This window comes from Liolophura sinensis, chromosome 6 (assembly GCF_032854445.1).
Source record: "Liolophura sinensis isolate JHLJ2023 chromosome 6, CUHK_Ljap_v2, whole genome shotgun sequence".
Classification (NCBI taxonomy): domain Eukaryota; kingdom Metazoa; phylum Mollusca; class Polyplacophora; order Chitonida; family Chitonidae; genus Liolophura; species Liolophura sinensis.
The window spans coordinates 78837190-78855670 of record NC_088300.1 but is presented as its reverse complement, the minus strand read 5'-3'; the positions used below and the strand labels follow the sequence as shown (position 1 = coordinate 78855670).

The 18481-nt window shown below is 41.1% G+C and overlaps 1 protein-coding gene across 5 annotated transcripts in view; it reads left to right on the top strand.

Moving 5' to 3' along the window:
* Positions 1 to 18481, top strand: part of LOC135468326 (probable JmjC domain-containing histone demethylation protein 2C) — a 91909-nt gene that overhangs the window by 49381 nt on the left and 24047 nt on the right. For 4 of the 5 annotated variants that reach the window (XM_064746514.1, XM_064746513.1, XM_064746516.1 and 1 more), the window contains 3 exons: positions 4955 to 5039; positions 10488 to 10588; positions 17232 to 17361. In XM_064746514.1, the coding sequence (XP_064602584.1) occupies positions 4955 to 5039; positions 10488 to 10588; positions 17232 to 17361 (316 nt within the window). Of the gene's footprint in view, positions 1 to 4954; positions 5040 to 9785; positions 10285 to 10487; positions 10589 to 17231; positions 17362 to 18481 lie in introns of those variants that run through there. The other variant, XM_064746515.1, reaches the window with a different exon arrangement.

The following is an 18481-nucleotide window of genomic DNA, read 5'->3' as shown; positions in this document are numbered from 1 at the left end:
TATCACTTCTGCCATTGTATTTACGGAATGAACCGATTAACCTGCCTGTGCATCAAACAGTATTGGTAACATTCTGTTTACCAGCCAATCATCATTGATTCTGTATCCGCATAAAGACATGCTGGCCTGACCAGTAGTGTACTGTTTTATTTGGCATTGACTGCCCTGTTCTGATTCTTATATGGTTTAAGGGATTTGGCAGAGCTCCAACTGTACTCTGTTATGACCAAATTGAATGACAGTAATAACATGGTTACACATGCAGTGTTGATCAGAGGTTGAATGATGAAAATCTTCGTTCTAAAGCAATATTTTGTTGCAATTTTTGAAAACTGATGATCTGTTATGAATGTCTGATGTGATCTGCAATGGCTGCTCTGTGACTCAGTCCTATAATGTGAAATGTACCTGTGCAAGAAGTTGAAGGCATTTATGCTTTTTGAAATATGAGCAGTGGAATTTAAATGAGACCTGGTAATGTTCATGATTGTCACTACAGATCATCTCTTGTGCTGAGTTGACTAATTTCTATAAGGCTGGCCAATCCAGCCCTGCAATGAACTGTGTGCTAATCCAGTACCATCTTTAATTCATGAGCTTGATATTGATCAGCCATCCATCTAAAACAGGCAGGCAATATTTTAATAGAAGAGATTTACAGCTTACTTGAGCTGTCTGTGAGTCTGGTCTTGGCGCAAGTCTCTGGCGCAACACAGCAGGGTAATATTGATTTTTCTGTGGGCTTGTCCTTCCATAAATCAGAGGCAGGAAGCTTGTGTCTGATTATATTCCAACTGTTACCCTAGGTCTAATCAGGCTCCACCTGGCTGTGGGGAACTAGGACACTGAGCTAGATTCCCTGCAGCTCAGCCCACAAAGCACCGCCTTCATAACCACCACCATCTGCAAAATTCACTTGATCTAATCAAGTGAAAGCAGTGTTCAGACAGGCCCACACTTATCACCCTGAATATTAACAGAGGGTATGCACTGTATGTCCTGCTAGGGTTTGCCCGTGACAGCTACCTACATGGCAGCGATCTCTGAATATATACGATCAAATTGCAAGTCTGGATCAGGTCCAAAAAGCCTATTATTTTATGGTTGAAAGAGTGTATACTGTACTCTTAACTGTGTCAATGACAGTAATTGTGACTGGTGATGTTGTGTGCTAGTGGTGATTCAGGCTACAGGGTTCACAGTTATTCAGTGACCAGAAGAAAACCAGGCCTAGCTTATGGTTATCATTTAACTAATGGCAACTTGTATGTTGGCAGATATCTGGTGCAGGACAGTTGCATTATTGTTTGTGGTATTTGCTTTATCAGTACAGTATTAATGTTCCTTGCCATGTTGGTTGTTGGATCCATGGCCAAGGTGACTGAATTATCCACAAGTACATGTCCAAACACATGGCCTTTTCATCAGTTTTACGTGAGGAGCTTTAGTGAGAAATTAGGATGTACATGTATCTGCTGTAATGACCGGAAGGTACTTGTAACTTGTCAAAGCATCTCTTGTCTCATCAAGTATTATCAAGCAGTCCAGTTTACTGTGAGAAATCCCCCATGTACATGCTCTATCTAATTGCTGTGTCTAAAAATAAACTTGCTGTAGCCAGATTTATTCAACAGTTTTGTTTTCGATGTGGTGTTTGGTGGTTGTCTCTGTCGATGATGCAGGTGTTGGAATTCTTATGACACTTTAGAGAGGCATGGCCATGTATCTGCAGTAAAAAAAGGTATAAGATCTTGTAATGATGTGGCTAGCTAGCATGGATATTAACCATAAGGCCAGACTACTGTTGCCAGACTTGGCTCACTGCCAGCCTTTCCCACAGGTTTTCTAACATATTTACTTCGTAAAGGTGGGAGGTGAAGGTCACACAGGGAGGTGTAGATTCTTCTTCTGTGCCTCTCTATCTTCATAGTTGTTTGTCATGCCCTGAGCTATTTCTGGAGATGTAACTGTGTTATGAAGTGAGGGCCTCAAATTACAAATGCTGCTGTTTACCACACTCAGCACTGATTATATGCAGGATTCCATTCCTAAATTACACAATTCAACAGTGGGCGTCAAAAATTTGTTTACATTTACATTGTTCTCGGTTCCTTCAGATAAGGTTTGGTATTCTTTAGCATTGATGGAATGATGAATTGTTTTAACTTCAGTACAGGAGCAGTCACTTAAGGAAATCACTATGACTGAGGCAATGGCCAGCATTGAGATACTAATGCCGATGTCTGCTAAACAGGGGTTATTCTGGCTTTCTATGTATAACCAGTGTGGGATTAATAGAACTCCTGAAGTCCTTTTCCTTAGTAGTCTCTGTGTTGTGCTAGTGAAAATATTGATGAGTTGTATCAGCATAGACAGTGATGCATGACAGTATCGAGTGTTCTTAGAGTGAGAGCTGATATCATATGTAGGGAAAGAGATGAATGGTTCATGGCCTTACTCTGTGACTAATTCTGTCCTGGGTACTAGTTACTTATGTTTTACAACTGTTACTGAATGTAATCAGAATCTGATGACAAAATGAATTGCCATCAGAGCCCAATATAGAGGTCAAACTAGAACATTGAGATTGATTCAACATGCAGGCCTTCTGTGTATTGTAAAGGCATACTTTAATGGCTTAATTCTTAGTAATTAATTAGTGCACTGTAGGATATGGTTACTTGTCTTGTTCATTTATGTATACATGTATCGTGTGTATGTGTGTGTGTTAATTTAAGATTATTTAATGAATTATGCTGAATGTGAAGTATAATTTGACAAGAGTAAGAAGCCATGCAAATGCAAAGTACATGTAATCAGATCAAAGTACAGGCGCAGCTTGTGTCTTACCCAGAGCATTGTCCAGTAACTGGGAGAGTGTTAAACAAAATGTTAGGGTTGGTATCTTAAAAAGTCTTGCTTGTATTGACATGCATATACATGCATATAAGCACAATGACTTGAGGAGAATGTTCGATCCCTGATACTCTGTGTACATATTAATTACCATAAATTACCAAATTCATGACTCCACTACATGTATTGATCTGAAGTTTGGCAACCAAATTTTCCCTGTGGGGTAGCTCTTTGGTAGCCTTGTGGCCAAATCTAAGTTTAAAATATACTCATGTAAAACATCTTGAATTCTAGTTCACCTCTCTAGTTTTATCATCAATTTTGGTTTTCCAGCATGTACATTTGAGAAAGGTTTTCCTTTGATATGAAGTTGTGAGAAAGTATTAAAGGATACTATATGAAATTGTGTGGCATGGTACCACTGAGTAAAATATTGCAGTTACTGTATTGTTAATTATCCGTCTAGATTCACTTTGGCATTCATAAGATTGCCATTTACATGTATATGATCATAGCATTCAGATAGCTTTTTAATCCCATTTATCTTTTGGCTAGTTGTCTTACTGCTTAAGTGCCCCTGATAAAAAGCAGTACTGTACATTTATTGTGAGGCTAAGGGTGCTCTCAGCTGGACAGTTTACCATATTGTCAGGTTAGGCTCACCCACAGCTTACCAGGAAAGCCCTCACATCATTATAAGAATATGTTCAGACCAACTCCAGTCATCAAGTGGTAACTATTTTCATGGTCTGAACAGACTCAAGAGTAGGGGATTCTCGTTGGTAGCTCTAGCAAGGCCATATGTTGTTTTAGAAATTCATCTCATCATCTTTGCCATAGCAGATGTCAGTTTCTGTTGAAATGTTACCTTGAGAGGAGCTTTACAAATGCAAACAAAAAGACCAAACACAGCTATTACATTACTGTTTTTGTCACTGTTTGAAACCTTCATATGTCTTCAGTTAACTCATAAACTGGTATAAACCTGTACATCTAAAATTTTAGCCATTGGTAACACCCCTGTTTTATGTCGAATCTGCAAACGTGAGGCATGTGAACACCGAACAGACATTTCTGATGTGTACAATATAACACAACCACATAACCTCAAAGAGTCACAAAGACTGCTTGATAAATTTAGGAAGATTCCATTTTAGAGGTCATAAAGGGAGTCCTGGTTGTCCTGAACACAAAGAACATCAGGTTTTCTTCCTCTTCTGCCATAGAGACAGACAATTGATGAGAAAATGTTAGACAATTGCCTTGTGTGCCTGATAATTACATCATAGTTATTTTATAACTTATGGGAAGAAAGCCCTTAAGTGATGTACACATATACGATGTACACAGAAAGCCTTGTGATTTCACGCATACTTAAAGTAAATATCATGAAGCCAAAATATGGTGACCTATTTTCTTGTTTGACAGAGTTAGGAGCCCAGATAATCTAAATAATACAGGCTGCAAGGGTCTATAGCAAGGAAATATGAAATTGAGCTGTGCTCATTGGTTGGACATATTCTGGTTATTAATATGTGTTTGATAGACTGTTCAACCCAGTTTTAACCAGCCAATACTGTTAGATAAACTGCCAGCTGTCAAACTATTCAGCACTGACTGGCCTTTCTGAAATATATACTCATGGGTCCTGATGTTAAGTATCCTGGCCCATCAGAAGGCATGACTTCATTTGCAGTATTGCAAAATTACACATGTTGAACTTTGCCTTTGGAATTCTTTGTAAGATGAGTATGTCCATTGAATAGGCCAGAGGGGCAAGCATTTTAATCATAGTACAGTGCATTAATGGGTAGGAGTATTGGTCTGCACAGTTTGTTAAGTTGCAGTTCAGATTCAGAGGAAATACATGTATAGCGAGTTCTGTTAGCTTTGCTACCCTGTCACTAGTGCTTACTATAGATGAACATATGTATACTGTAACATTACTTGTACACATTTCAGATGGGTGGTGGGTAAAACTAGACATTCTGAGAGACATACATGTACAAGTGTTATTTGAGGGTCTGGTGTTCAGACTGGCCTCACAAATCCATACCATCCAGTAGATAATAAACGTTGTGTTTGTTGTTGTTGACAGACATTGGCCGTGACAGATGATACCGTGTTGGAGGAGCATAATGAAGACCCTTCTCTGGTTCAGATGCGATTTATTGATGATGGAGGTAAGATGGTATATGTTGTGTCAGAAGTCCATTACCTAGGAGTATGCAACTTCCCTATAGCTAGTCTCCATGGCACAGTACACATTTTGCATCACCTGTAGAAGTTCGCGCCACCTGGTGGAGAAATATGCCAATCTTTTGGTTGGAAATTGTGAACTGAATCATGGGAAATCTAATTGTAAACTGCTGCTACAAGAACTGGCCACACTTTGAAACTGAAACTCTGTATTTTCAAAGTATGATTTTGTTGATCATCATTGCTATGCAGTTAAAAATACATCGACTATTTTTATATTTCCAAGCAACTATGAAACAATTGTTATCAAAGGCATTGTTGCCCTTTTTCAAGACTTGCCGTTCTCATAATTTTTTTAAGTCTATTTTAACACAACCGCGTTTGGAACCTATAAAAATATGTCACATAATTTGTTGGAGATTGGAGAAAGGTGTAAAGTGCTGTTGATACTAGCTATAGGCAAGTTGCATACTTCTAGGTAATGGACTTCTGATTGTATGAAGTACAGGGAAAACACTGATGTTAAGCTTTACTGTTTACATTCTGGTATGTGTAATTAAATTGTGTTAGCTTTCCAGGAAAAGCTGTCCTATTTATACATGTAGTTCTGTTGTACACTTGTGTTGACCTACATTTCTTGGGAACTATCTCTGGATACATCATCTTGTCAAAGTAAACCGATATTTGTGAAACTCTGCTGCTTGTGTAGTAGACTACAGCCTTTATTCACCTCAATGTGCCATCATCACTGTAGGAAAAAAGGTACTTGTAGAGGTCATTTTAATCATCTTGTACAGGTCATTTTAATCATCTTGTACAGGTCATTTTAATCATCTTGTACAGGTACATTGATCAATTTACCTGAGCTCTCTGGATGGAATGTTAGGAAATTGGGCGGAGAAAAACCTCTAATGCACAACGCACAACATGAAGAGATGTGCAGTAGCTTTAATGTTGACATTTACACAGGGGCTTGGCTAGTGTGAGCCCATCCTCTGTGTCTGTATAAGCCCCGCCTCTTGACCTAGATAATGGGCCAAAGGCTGGAGAGATGTTATAGTACAGAGCAGCTTTTGTGTTGATGTTAGCCTCCAGAGGCCAGGCTCTGTTATGCACTGGGATGTTCTCAGGCAGGCCTATTTCCCATTTACATATCATCAGATAGATATCAAACATTCAACTTCATTGTTTGTATAGATGATTTAAAATGTGGGAGCAAAGCACTAATGTGGGTTTAGATCTGCTGTCTTAAGTATCTTAGCAACACCCCCCCCCCCCCCCCCACACCTCCCAAACTGTAGCACATCATCTGCCTTCTCTGTAAAAGCTCTGTTAATTGGTTATGTCCTGGGGTGATAAGAGGAGTTTGAAGGTGGACTGCTAACATTAGGTGATAAAGACAGGCAGGTGGTCTGCTGAGAGAAGGCTCATGCCTGTCCCCAGGCCTCACACACCCCTGGCAACACCACCTTTCCAACAGAACAGTGCCTGACAACATTAGCTATTACCCTTTGACAGTATGCCAGGTGATTGCTTCACATATTTAAATTTGAAAATGTTGATGAAAACGAGGTTCATAGTACTCCACTTTGTTGTGGTAAAATTGAAGAAGCCTTTGTATCCAGTGGTTAAATATTCCCCAGAGAGAAAGAGAATGAGAGAGAGGAAAACAAAGAATTGTGAAACCTTCAGTAAGTTGTTTCCATGCCGTGCTAGCTGCAACTTAGAATGCTGAAACTATTTCTGCTTAATTTAAATGACAATAATGCATAATTTTTATGAAGACCTTGGAAAGTTTGATACTACCAAGAATGTCGCTGAAACAAGTCTACTTGAATTCAGGCCATTTCCTTTAGAGTTACATGTATTACCTACACAATATAATATGACTGGGTGGGATGGGGCATGATACTTCAGTGGCGGCAGCACTTTGACAGCACGGACTCACCCTGCCACAAGAAGATCCATTATATGTACACACATCTAATGACTCGGGGCCTCCGTGGCTCAGTCGGTTAGCGCGCTAGCGCAGCGTAATGACCCAGAAGCCTCTCACCAATGCGGTCGCTGTGAGTTCAAGTCCAGCTCATGCTGCCTTCCTCTTCGGCCGTACGTGGGAAGGTCTGCCAGCAACCTGTGGATGGTCGTGGGTTTCCCCCGGGCTCTGCCTGGTTTCCACCCACCATAATGCTGGCCGCCGTCGTATAAGTGAAATATTCTTGAGTACGGTGTAAAACACCAATCAAAAAAAAAAAAAAAAAAAAAAAAAAAAAAATCTAATGACTCTCCCTCATCATATGACTGAAAAATTGTACCATGTAAAACTCTTAAGCATTCATTCATTCATTCGTTCTCATATATGCATATATATTCCAACACACCTTGAAAACATGTAAGATAAAAGTAGGGTAATTTTTTTATATAAATTGGGGCCCGCTTCCTCCAACCATAATTTAGTCACCGTCACAAGTAAACATTCTTGAGCGCGGCATAAAACACCAATCAAACAAATAAAGAAATATAAAAAATAAAATAAATATATGAATTTGGCTAAAAGAGGGGAAAAAATTGAGACAAATGTAATGTAAAAACGTACTCTGGCATGAGATAGGTAAATGCTAGGCAGTGGCAGCTGTCAAGTCTTTGACCTGAGATAGGTAAATGCTGGGTAGTGGCAACTGTCAAGTCTTTGACCGGAGATATGTAAATGCTGGATAGTGGCAACTGTCAAGTCTTTGACCTGAGATAGGTAAATGCTGGGCAGTGGCAACTGTCAAGTCTTTGACCTGAGATATGTAAATACTGGATAGTGGCAACTGTCAAGTCTTTGACCTGAGATAGGTAAATGCTGGGTAGTGGCAACTGTCAAGTCTTTGACCTGAGATATGTAAATACTGGATAGTGGCAACTGTCAAGTCTTTGACTGGAGATATGTAAATGCTGGATAGTGGCAACTGTCAAGTCTTTGACATGAGATATGTAAATGCTGGGCAGTGGCAACTGTCAAGTCTTTGACCTGAGATATGTAAATGCTGGATAGTGGCAACTGTCAAGTCTTTGACCTGAGATAGGTAAATGCTGGGTAGTGGCAACTGTCAAGTCTTTGACCTGAGATATGTAAATGCTGGGTAGTGGTAACTGTCAAGTCTTTGGCCTGAGATAGGTAAATATTGGATAGTGGCAACTGTCAAGTCTTTGACCTGAGATATGTAAATGCTGGGTAGCGTCAAGTGTGAAGTCTTGGCCTGAGATAGGTAAATGCTGGGTAGTGGCAACTGTCAAGTCTTTGACCTGAGATAGGTAAATTCTGGGCAGTGGCAACTGTCAAGTCTTTGACCTGAGATATGTAAATGCTGGGTAGCGTCAAGTGTGAAGTCTTGGCCTGAGATAGGTAAATTCTGGGTAGTGGCAACTGTCAAGTCTTTGACCTGAGATAGGTAAATGCTGGGCAGTGGCAACTGTCAAGTCTTTGACCTGAGATATGTAAATGCTGGGTAGCGTCAAGTGTGAAGTCTTGGCCTGAGATAGGTAAATTCTGGGTAGTGGCAACTGTCAAGTCTTTGGCCTGAGATAGGTAAATACTGGATAGTGGCAACTGTCAAGTCTTTGACCTGAGATATGTAAATGCTGGGTAGCGTCAAGTGTGAAGTCTTGGCCTGAGATAGGTAAATGCTGGGTAGTGGCAACTGTCAAGTCTTTGACCTGAGATAGGTAAATGCTGGGCAGTGGCAACTGTAAAGTCTTTGACCTGAGATATGTAAATGCTGGGTAGCGTCAAGTGTGAAGTCTTGGCCTGAGATAGGTAAATTCTGGGTAGTGGCAACTGTCAAGTCTTTGACAAATGAATCTGTGTCCTGCACCCATAAATTTACAGGTTGCTAGTTTAATGAAAATGTGAAGTTTTCTATCTCACGAGTTTGGTTGATGTTTTGATTGAAACAATAAAGTTTGGTCTGAAGTGCCAGTGTTACATTATTACCATCGTTAAGCTTATAATTATTGCTTTCCATTTAATCTTAGTGGTATTTATGATGTAATTAGGTCTTTGTCAAACTGTCCCTGAAGAATTATTAGTCTTGAAGGTCGGAAGTAACACTAGGGACCACAAAGAGACCCATTCCCACCCAACATAGACGGATGGCCCTCCTGCTAACTTACTCTCTTCATTAGGGTATCCCGGAACAGTTTGCTGATTTAATGCAGTCTCTTGACCTCTGTTGATGACCCCCACTAGTCAGGGGAGGTGAGATCATTTTCCCTATTCTCCTGAAAGCCAGCCATAGTCCTGCAAGGAGCAGGCTCAGCTGTGTATGCAGACAGCAGATAGCCTGTTTACATGGGATTGTTGACTGCCTGAGGGCTGGTTTGAGGTTAGTCCTGACCAGTTGCTCTGAACCTGTTATCTGCTCCCCATCTCAAAGAAAATGTCATCTTGAATTAATGAGAGGGAAATGGGATATATAAAGAAAAGACTGGTTCTTTGTTCATGAACTGGGACTCCCTCCAACTCAGCTTAGGCAGTGTGTAAATTTAGACCTATGTCCTCACACACAAACGGATTACTTCATGTACGTATTTACATAGAAAATCTGGTTTTATCCTGTTGATAAATATATTGTGCTTCAATACTGAGTGTTTCTAAGGAAGATTTAATGGATTTTGATTCAGCTGTGGGTTAACAGAAAAACTTCACAAAAAGGGATTATGACTAAGTCATTTAAGCCAGACTATATAGAAGTGATTGTGAAAGAACAGCTGCCCTGACAAGGAACTACAGTTATTAATAAAAATGTGATGATCTACTAATTTATTTGATGAGTGTGTTATTGCCTGGTGCCATCTATAGTCAGAGGTTCCTGTGAGCCAGAAGGCAAGTACATGTGCAAGTGTCTCTTGGCTACAATGCCCCTCAGGCTGAAGTACATGTATAGGGTGAGGGCACATGTAACTATTCAGACATATCCTGGTCAGATGTGGGCTGAAGCCCCCTGTTTACAGGACCCAATCTGAGCATTCTGTGTGGTACACATGGTTAGGGCTGCCCACATAGCCCATTATACATGCATGAGTCAGAAGTAAGGTCAGCCTATACTCCTGGTAACATCCTCATTCAACCTGTAAGATCACGTGTGGTAGATACCCCTCTGTATCGGATTGTTACTGAGATTCTTGTGCACCTGTACTGTGTCTTTCCCCTCATCTCTCCTGGCACCAGGGTAGGGGAGAGACGTAAGTTGATCTCCTCAGTGTAACAGGTTAACCTGACTGACTGTTGATAACTTTCAGGCCCCATGTTACAGAGCTCAAGTGGCCATCAGTGGGGACTCTTACTGCTGATCCCAGTAAGTGGATCATGCCCAACAGGAAGCCTCTCAGTGCTGGAGCTAGGTTAGAGAAAGCCCAAGCATTTACCTCTCTGTCTTGTATTTCAGTGGTGGATTCCATTCTCCGAGGAGTTGATGTAGGTATTACTCCACGCAGACGACCTCGAAACAGTAACAAGGAGAAGACTCCACAGACCTACAACTCAACGGTAAGCACACAATTAATTTTACCTACAGGTAGTCCCTGTCATGAATACCTGTGAGTTAATGGCTTGTTAACAAATGATCTCAAACAAGTGTGTTCAGCAGACATGTATCTCTACTCTAGATAGGCGAATGGAAAGTTCTTGTAGCACAGTACTACTACTCCATGGTTCTTCTTAGTACAATGTATATCTGTTGACCTACTTAATGGCTTCCCTCCTATGTTTATTTTCTTCACTCAGAACCAGTGATACAGTAACCACTTTATCAGCTTAAATCTCTTTTATTTCAAGCATTGTTTATCTTCATGTGATATACTCTTACCCTTATTATCAACAATAAATGGTACATGTAGTTCAGAATAATTCTTTGAAAACTTTTTTTGATCTGTCTTCATGGAATGAGGGGCTGTGTGGTATTCAAACATTTTAGTTCAGCTGAAGATCTTCAGGCGTTGTACTGAAGGGTTTACATGTATGTCAGAGCTTCAACAACAAGACCTCAAATCTCCAGTTGAGTCAGTTTCATTGAACACATAATCCATAAAAATAAAATTGCTCGATTTAAATTTGAGATATGTTTTAAACAAATACATATATTCTGCTTTTCAACATGTTTACGATGTCCACAATAGTCTATAGCCAGTATAGTGATCTAATCAACTGTAATAGTAAGATAATCACCGTTCAATATGTCACACAGAAAAAGGGTACAACCTGTCATGAAGCCCCATACTAGTTACCTATGCTTACAAACATGTCTCCACTAATGTGGTCACTGTGAGTTCAAGTCCAGCTCATGCTGGCTTCCTCTCCAGCTGTAAGTGGGAAGGTACGTCCGCAATCTACAGATGGTTGTGGGTTCCCCCCCCCGGGCTCTGCCCGTTTTCCTCCCACCATAATGCTGACTGCCGTCGTATAAGTGAAATATTCTTGAGTACGGTGTAAAACACCAGTCAAATAAATAAATAAATCAAACAGGTCTCTTGGGTTTAGCACATGTGGCAGGTACTTCTCACTACAGCATAGTAAAAAATACTAGTATATATGCAGATGTAGTGGCTCTGACTGCCTTGGGTTAGTCATTCGACTTAGTCATTGCTATTGTAAAAGGCTTAAGATTAGTGTTAAAAATAGGCACATGGCCTTACAACATGAACTCATATAATTACACACGTGTTATCACCAGGGTTGATAGAATTACTACCAGCTGGTTGAACACAAGTTAATTCATATACTTACAAGTAAGGGTCTTTGTGGACAGAATATTTAGACATAACAATTGCATTTCTTTGTAGTGTGAAAAAGTACACTGTATCAGGAGTGTTACAGTTAAATACACAACATGATGTAGGAAACTAAATTTGACCACACTCCAAAATGATTTTCTATATTAATTTTTACATGTACACGCTTTTCGTTCTTTTATGTTTTCACTCCTGTTTTTCATCCATTAGAGATTATAATGAGGATTTTAGATATTGACATAACCCAGCCATAATTATTGTTTATTGATGAAAACACCTTTTTATGAGCATCTAAGCTAAGTTTATATTTTATTGGGTGTCCAGTTCTTACTTTAATAAGGATTTGGATCAATAAATCATTGCAGCTTTCTAAACTGAGGATACCAATATTTGTTTTCTTGATGTGGGTAATAATAGTTCCGGATGTAAAGATTAGTCATAAATGTACATGTACTCCATTAAAGACCCTGAATTTTGTGTGTTACAACCACAATAAATTATGTACTCATTAGCATGCAGCAACTTATCTGTATATTATTATAGTCACTAGATAGCGCTGCTGAAATTAAAGACTAATCGTCAGTTGCATGTACATGTTCATACATGTATGTGAGACAAACATATGCCATGAAGACTTGGGTCCCGATCAAGGGGTCAAAACCACGTGGTCTGCTGTAAAGACATGTATGTGGGACAAACATATACCATGAAGACTTGGGTCCCGATCAAGGGGTCAAAACCACGTGGTCTGCTGTAAAGACATGTATGTGGGACAAACATATGCCATGAAGACTTGGGTCCCGATCAAGGGGTCAAAACCACGTGGTCTGCTGTAAAGACATGTATGTGGGACAAACATATTCCATGAAGACTTGGGTCCCGATCAAGGGGTCAGTACCACGTGGTCTGCTGTAAAGACATGTATGTGGGACAAACATATTTCATGAAGACTTGGGACCCGATCAAGGGGTCAAAACCACATGGTCTGCTGTAAAGACATGTATGTGGGACAAACATATTCCATGAAGACTTGGGTCCTGATCAAGGGGTCAAAACCACGTGGTCTGCTGTAAAGACATGTATGTGGGACAAACATATGCCATCCAAGACTTGGGTCCCGATCAAGGGGTCAAAACCACGTGGTCTGCTGTAAAGACATGTATGTGGGACAAACATATGCCATCCAAGACTTGGGTCCCGATCAAGGGGTCAGTACCACGTGGTCTGCTGTAAAGACATGTATGTGGGACAAACATATACCATGAAGACTTGGGTCCCGATCAAGGGGTCAAAACCACGTGGTCTGCTGTAAAGACATGTATGTGGGACAAACATATTCCATGAAGACTTGGGTCCCGACCAAGGGGTCAGTACCACGTGGTCTGCTGTAAAGACATGTATGTGGGACAAACATATTCCATGAAGACTTGGGTCCTGATCAAGGGGTCAGTACCACGTGGTCTGCTGTAAAGACATGTATGTGGGACAAACATATGCCATCCAAGACTTGGGTCTTGATGAAGGGGGTCAATACCACAAGGTCTGTTCTAAATAGGTGTATGTGGGGCAAACATTTTCCTTCAAGACTTGGGTCCTGATCAAGGGGTCAAAACCACGTGGTCTGCTGTAAAGACATGTATGTGGGACAAACATATGCCATCCAAGACTTGGGTCCTGATCAAGGGGTCAAATACCACATGGTCTGCTCTATATAGGTGTATGTGGGACAATAATATACCATCCACTTTCCTTTGAGCTCAAGTCCAGCTCATGCTGGCTTGTTCTCCGGCCATACGGGGGAAGGTCTGCAGGCAACCTGTGGATGGTCATGTGTTTCCCCTGGGTTCTATTTCCTCCCAACATAATGCTCTCCACCGGTGTATAAGTGAAGTATTCTTGAGTACGGAGTTAAACACCAATCAGATAAATAAATAAGCCATCTGGACTTGGATCCTGATCAAGGGGTGAATACCACATGATCTGCTCTGGTGATGTTTTTGAATGATTGCATGTAATTGTACTGGTACACTTGAAAATTAGGAAGGATCTTTTGTCATGACACATGTACCGTATGTTGCAATACATTATTGCACCAGATATAATTCTTGAAGCTTAAAGTATATTCTGGAAACACCTTTGATAGATGTAAGACATGTAGCTTCAAAATATCTCAGTTACTCGGGGAATTTGTGCTAAATAGCAGATGTAGACCCCAAAAACAGATTTTTGGCGAGCAAACTTAGATGTTTCTTACTAGAAGGCTTTGCTTTGAGTGCTTTAGACAGATTCAAATGTATAATTATTGTTCTCAGATGTATATGTAGGCCCATGGTAGTTTGTCATTTATTTAATTCCAACTGTCGGCTTCAGTTCAGTTGTAATCTTTACATATTTCTCAAAAGATGTTTGTTCTTTGCTCACCTGTTAATTGTCCAAGTCCCCGGAGCTACACAACTCAGTTATGGCGGATATCATGTGCCATGCTAGGGCTCCTAATGTGCCAAATGCACACCAGTGAATTATAGTTAACCTCTATCTTGAGGTTGATGTATTTATAAACCACAGGTTATAGTGGGTGCATAGGTGTGCTCACTGCAGTGACGCCATGAAAAACACAGCTGCTTGAGTGAGCCTGTGAGCAAGGTATATATACATATACATTGGGGAATGGGGGTGGCGTGCAGGCTTGTGGAGGTAATCATTACTATGTGTGTTTGAGAACAGCTTGCTACATGAGCATGGGGAGTTGTTAGAACCAGGTGTGATGCTCTGCCTGAAGACCAAATAACCTTGGTGGAACGTCAGTTGCCTTGGCTACTGGTGCTGATGAGGCGTAATTTGTGGCTGTGACATTAAGTATGTTCTGTGCCTGGAATGAGATATTCAAAGATCTCATGCCTCAAGTTGTTTTGGTGATTGAAGAGGCAAGTCGTATATGAGTGCAGGAAAAACCAAGCATTAACTCCATTTTGTCTATCCTCTCCCTGAACCCCCCCCCCCCCCCCCCCCCCATCCCTTTCATGTTTGTAGCTAACTGAGAAGGCTTGGCACCTTACACAAACCAGTTCAAATGTCTTGTAATATGAACATAACCTTTCACCAGATATGCCTCTTTCACCCCCTCCTCTTTGTATGAAACAAGACTTCCAATAAACATGTTTTCAAGTCCTTTAATTTTACTGTTTACATACCTTTTGCCCAACACCACAAATTGTTGACATCCGTTATCCATCAGACAGGGGAAAATTGCCACACCACTCACACCTAATGATACCAAACCCACCTGCACTAATCATTCCATTCGTAATAATCTAAAAACACCTCACCCTAACAAGCTCTCCGAATAAGTTACCATAGTTATGATGCCGACAGAATTTATGCTCTGGAGTCCATGTAACAGGAGTGACCCACAATTTATGCTCTCCTATTTTCAAACCTCTGTGAACCAGCTTACACAAGTTAGGAGCCCACACTGTTTGTTGAAAGCTTGCTGTAAATAATGTGCTATGTAATATATTTATGTGCAGAGGAAATGTCAACATGTCCTGGGCTGGATCCAGTGGGTTGCATAGCACATTTCTGTTTGACATTCCCTGTGTGTACTATGGGCCTCAGGCTTGTCAGTTATTGACAGACCGGAGCAGTCCACTTCCTCACAACAGGGAGGAAAGGAAGTGTTCTGATGAAAATGTTATTTTCTTCACCACCGTCTTGCTATATGCTGAAAATGGGTCTAGAATAGATGAACATTTATCTTATGATCTTGACTAAGTATGTGCTAACAGTCCATTGTTTGATTGGAGGTTCAGCATGTTCAAAATGTAAAGTAGTGAGACTAAACATGGCCAGAGTGTTTAGTGGTTGTGGTTTATTTATCCAGGCAGTATTTGGTGAAGTGATAATGAACTGTTAATTGTTACCTGAGCAGCTGATTCCAGCCAATAAGAATGTGCATGTATTATAATCTTGTCACACAGCATTCACCAAGAATACATATATTGTGATGAACTTCTTTACTGCCTCTCACTTAACAGGGAAAAAAGTCTGTTTACCTTCTACCTTCACAAAGAAGAATTTTTCCCAAATTTGTAGTTTGGCTATGTAAAACAGTTGTCTTGAACTGAAGGGATATGACCATATGCATAGAGCATGTAGTTGTTGGATAAGTGAATGACATTAAGTGTTCATTTGCAAATGTGTGACCAATTTAAAGCTTAACATGTGTGAAATATTGGCTTTATTGTACACAAACTATAGGCACATGGATAGTTAGAACAGCAAGAATGGTGGTGGTGGGGTGGGGTGGGGGGAGGTGTATGGAGTGACTTTGCCCTGGGCTATTTACCTGACATCTCTCTTCAGGAGGTAGCACATGTGGAGAGTTGTCTGTCTCCCTGAACAAAGCATGTCCCTCTCTTTTAGCTGGAATGTGTGACAGCAGTTGATAGGCTAGTCTGAGTGGTCCAGGCTTCAGTGGCCACAGAGCTTGCCTTTGACAGCAGACGTTGCCACAGGGAACAATGAAGGGAACCCTTTACAGGGATTGACTGTGGCCAGTGAACTGAAGCGCTGAAAGCCAGCTCAGGTGTGCTTTATTCTACATACTTAATGTAAGCTGTTGATCCCGCTGGGGACCTGGATTCCGGTCGTCAACCGCCGCAGCCATACACAACTGAGAGTTGCGTTACACAATTCTGTGGCATGTTGACAATCCCCCGGCCATACAGGTTCAATGATATGGACAAGCTTGAGCTCAAGTTTACTCTCAGTTGTGTACTTATGAGTCAGCGGGTAAAAATTGTTGGATGTAGTTTTAGCACCCTTTTGTTTTGTACAAAGAAACTCTCCTGGACTTGCAGGATGAACAGCACAAGTGTGCTGTCATGTGATATGCGGATGCTGAAAAATTAATCTATGCAGGTATCTTCCTGTTCAGTGGCCGTGTTTCTCACTGTATCACCTCGTCATTTGTCAGGTGATAATTCTGCCTGAAGCGTAACTGGAAAGGTAGGTTTGAGCACCTGTGGTGGACTGGTTTCCTCATTAGTGTCTGGGGTTGTTTGTTGTGCTGTGTTTTTCCTTCAGAGTGCTTACTATGACAGTATTGACAGGTTGTGATTTTATGAACAGCCCACATCAACACACTGAACTGTACCAAGTAGGGGTTGTGTGGGACTATACCAAACAGGGGTTGTGTGAAGATGGGTAAGTGTGTGTAGAGTTAGAGTGACCCAGTTGAAGTTGGTCATATGGCTCAGTTTAATGTGCTCCAGGTCTGATGTTATTGGAGTGTATAAGGAGAAAGGTTAGTGCTGGGTCAGGGGAAGACTCTTTCTGCCATTTCAGATTGTGAGCTAGCTGGCCTGTATAAACTGACATGAGTGTCATCTCTATTGTTACAGGGTCACTACACTCGGCAAACTAAAGCACAAAGTCCGAGCCGAGCAGCCCCACCACCAAGTCGCAGCAGTATCACACGTAAAAGTAGACAACGGCACGTTTCAGGCAGCAGCAATACAGACTCAGAGAAAGGTGAGTGTCATGTGTATGCTTGATGAACTTGGGTTTTGTAATCAGTGTCATCAGCGCTAGTTAATTCTGTATAAGCCCTCTGTGTTTTCTGGCAGACAATGATGTAAGTTTTAGGCATATAGAGTGAATGAAATGTTTCCTATGCAGGGACTCTGTAGCCAATTAACAAGCTAAATATATACATGCCCAAGGTAGATAGAATCTGTTTTACAAATAAGTATCTGAAGGCATTACTTGCATGTTTGCTGCCTTTGTGGTGCTCGTCATTTGACTGGAGCACATTCATGATATGGCCAATCTGTAATTAGCGTAATCTGGTTATGTGGTCGAACAGGAAAATCTACTCGAAGCTGTCATTGGCAGCTGTGAAGTGGAACAGTTGTGTTTGTCAACTAGATGTATGGTTAGCTGTACTGTGCATAGCAATTTAGTAAGGCAAAATTAACTTTCGTTTGAGCTGTTGACATCGTTTAACTTAGATAGTATTTCTGTCGGCTATGGTATGTATATCTGTAAAAGGTCAAATTAGGGCCCCCCTCCCTTTCAGCTTTCCCCTCCTCCCTTCTAACCAGAAACTGTTGTTTGATATCTCTGGGTCAGGTTGGAGGTGAAAGCAGGCTGGTGGTAGATAAGCTGGGGTACTAGAGAGCGCAGGTACTGGGTTCACAGAGCCCTAACTACTGATCTGGTTCAATGTGTCAGCTGCACAGGCAGGTGCTTCAGGCCTCCCTCCTGGAAATTGATTGCTGTAGACTTGGACTTGGGGGACTCAAGTCAAGAAACATATACAAATAACTGCGAGCAAACAGCCCTGGCACAAGAATGTTGTCTCTTGGCTTTAGTTTACACATTTCTCAGACAGCATATGGGGCAGAGGGGAGAGCCTACCCTATGTAAAACCTGCCCGCTGGCATTGACGACCTGAGGGCTTGTGCTGGGATTTTCTGTATGGACTGGCTCTGCCATAAAGCATGTTAAACAGAGAGAACAGGGGCTGTTTGCACTGACTCAATGTGTCTTTTGTCATTGAAATGTGTATTAGAGAGCTTTAGTTGCCCCTTGTGACCTTGCACCTTCCTTTTAGCAAGTCTGTATAGGCTGACTTGAAGCACAGTGGAGC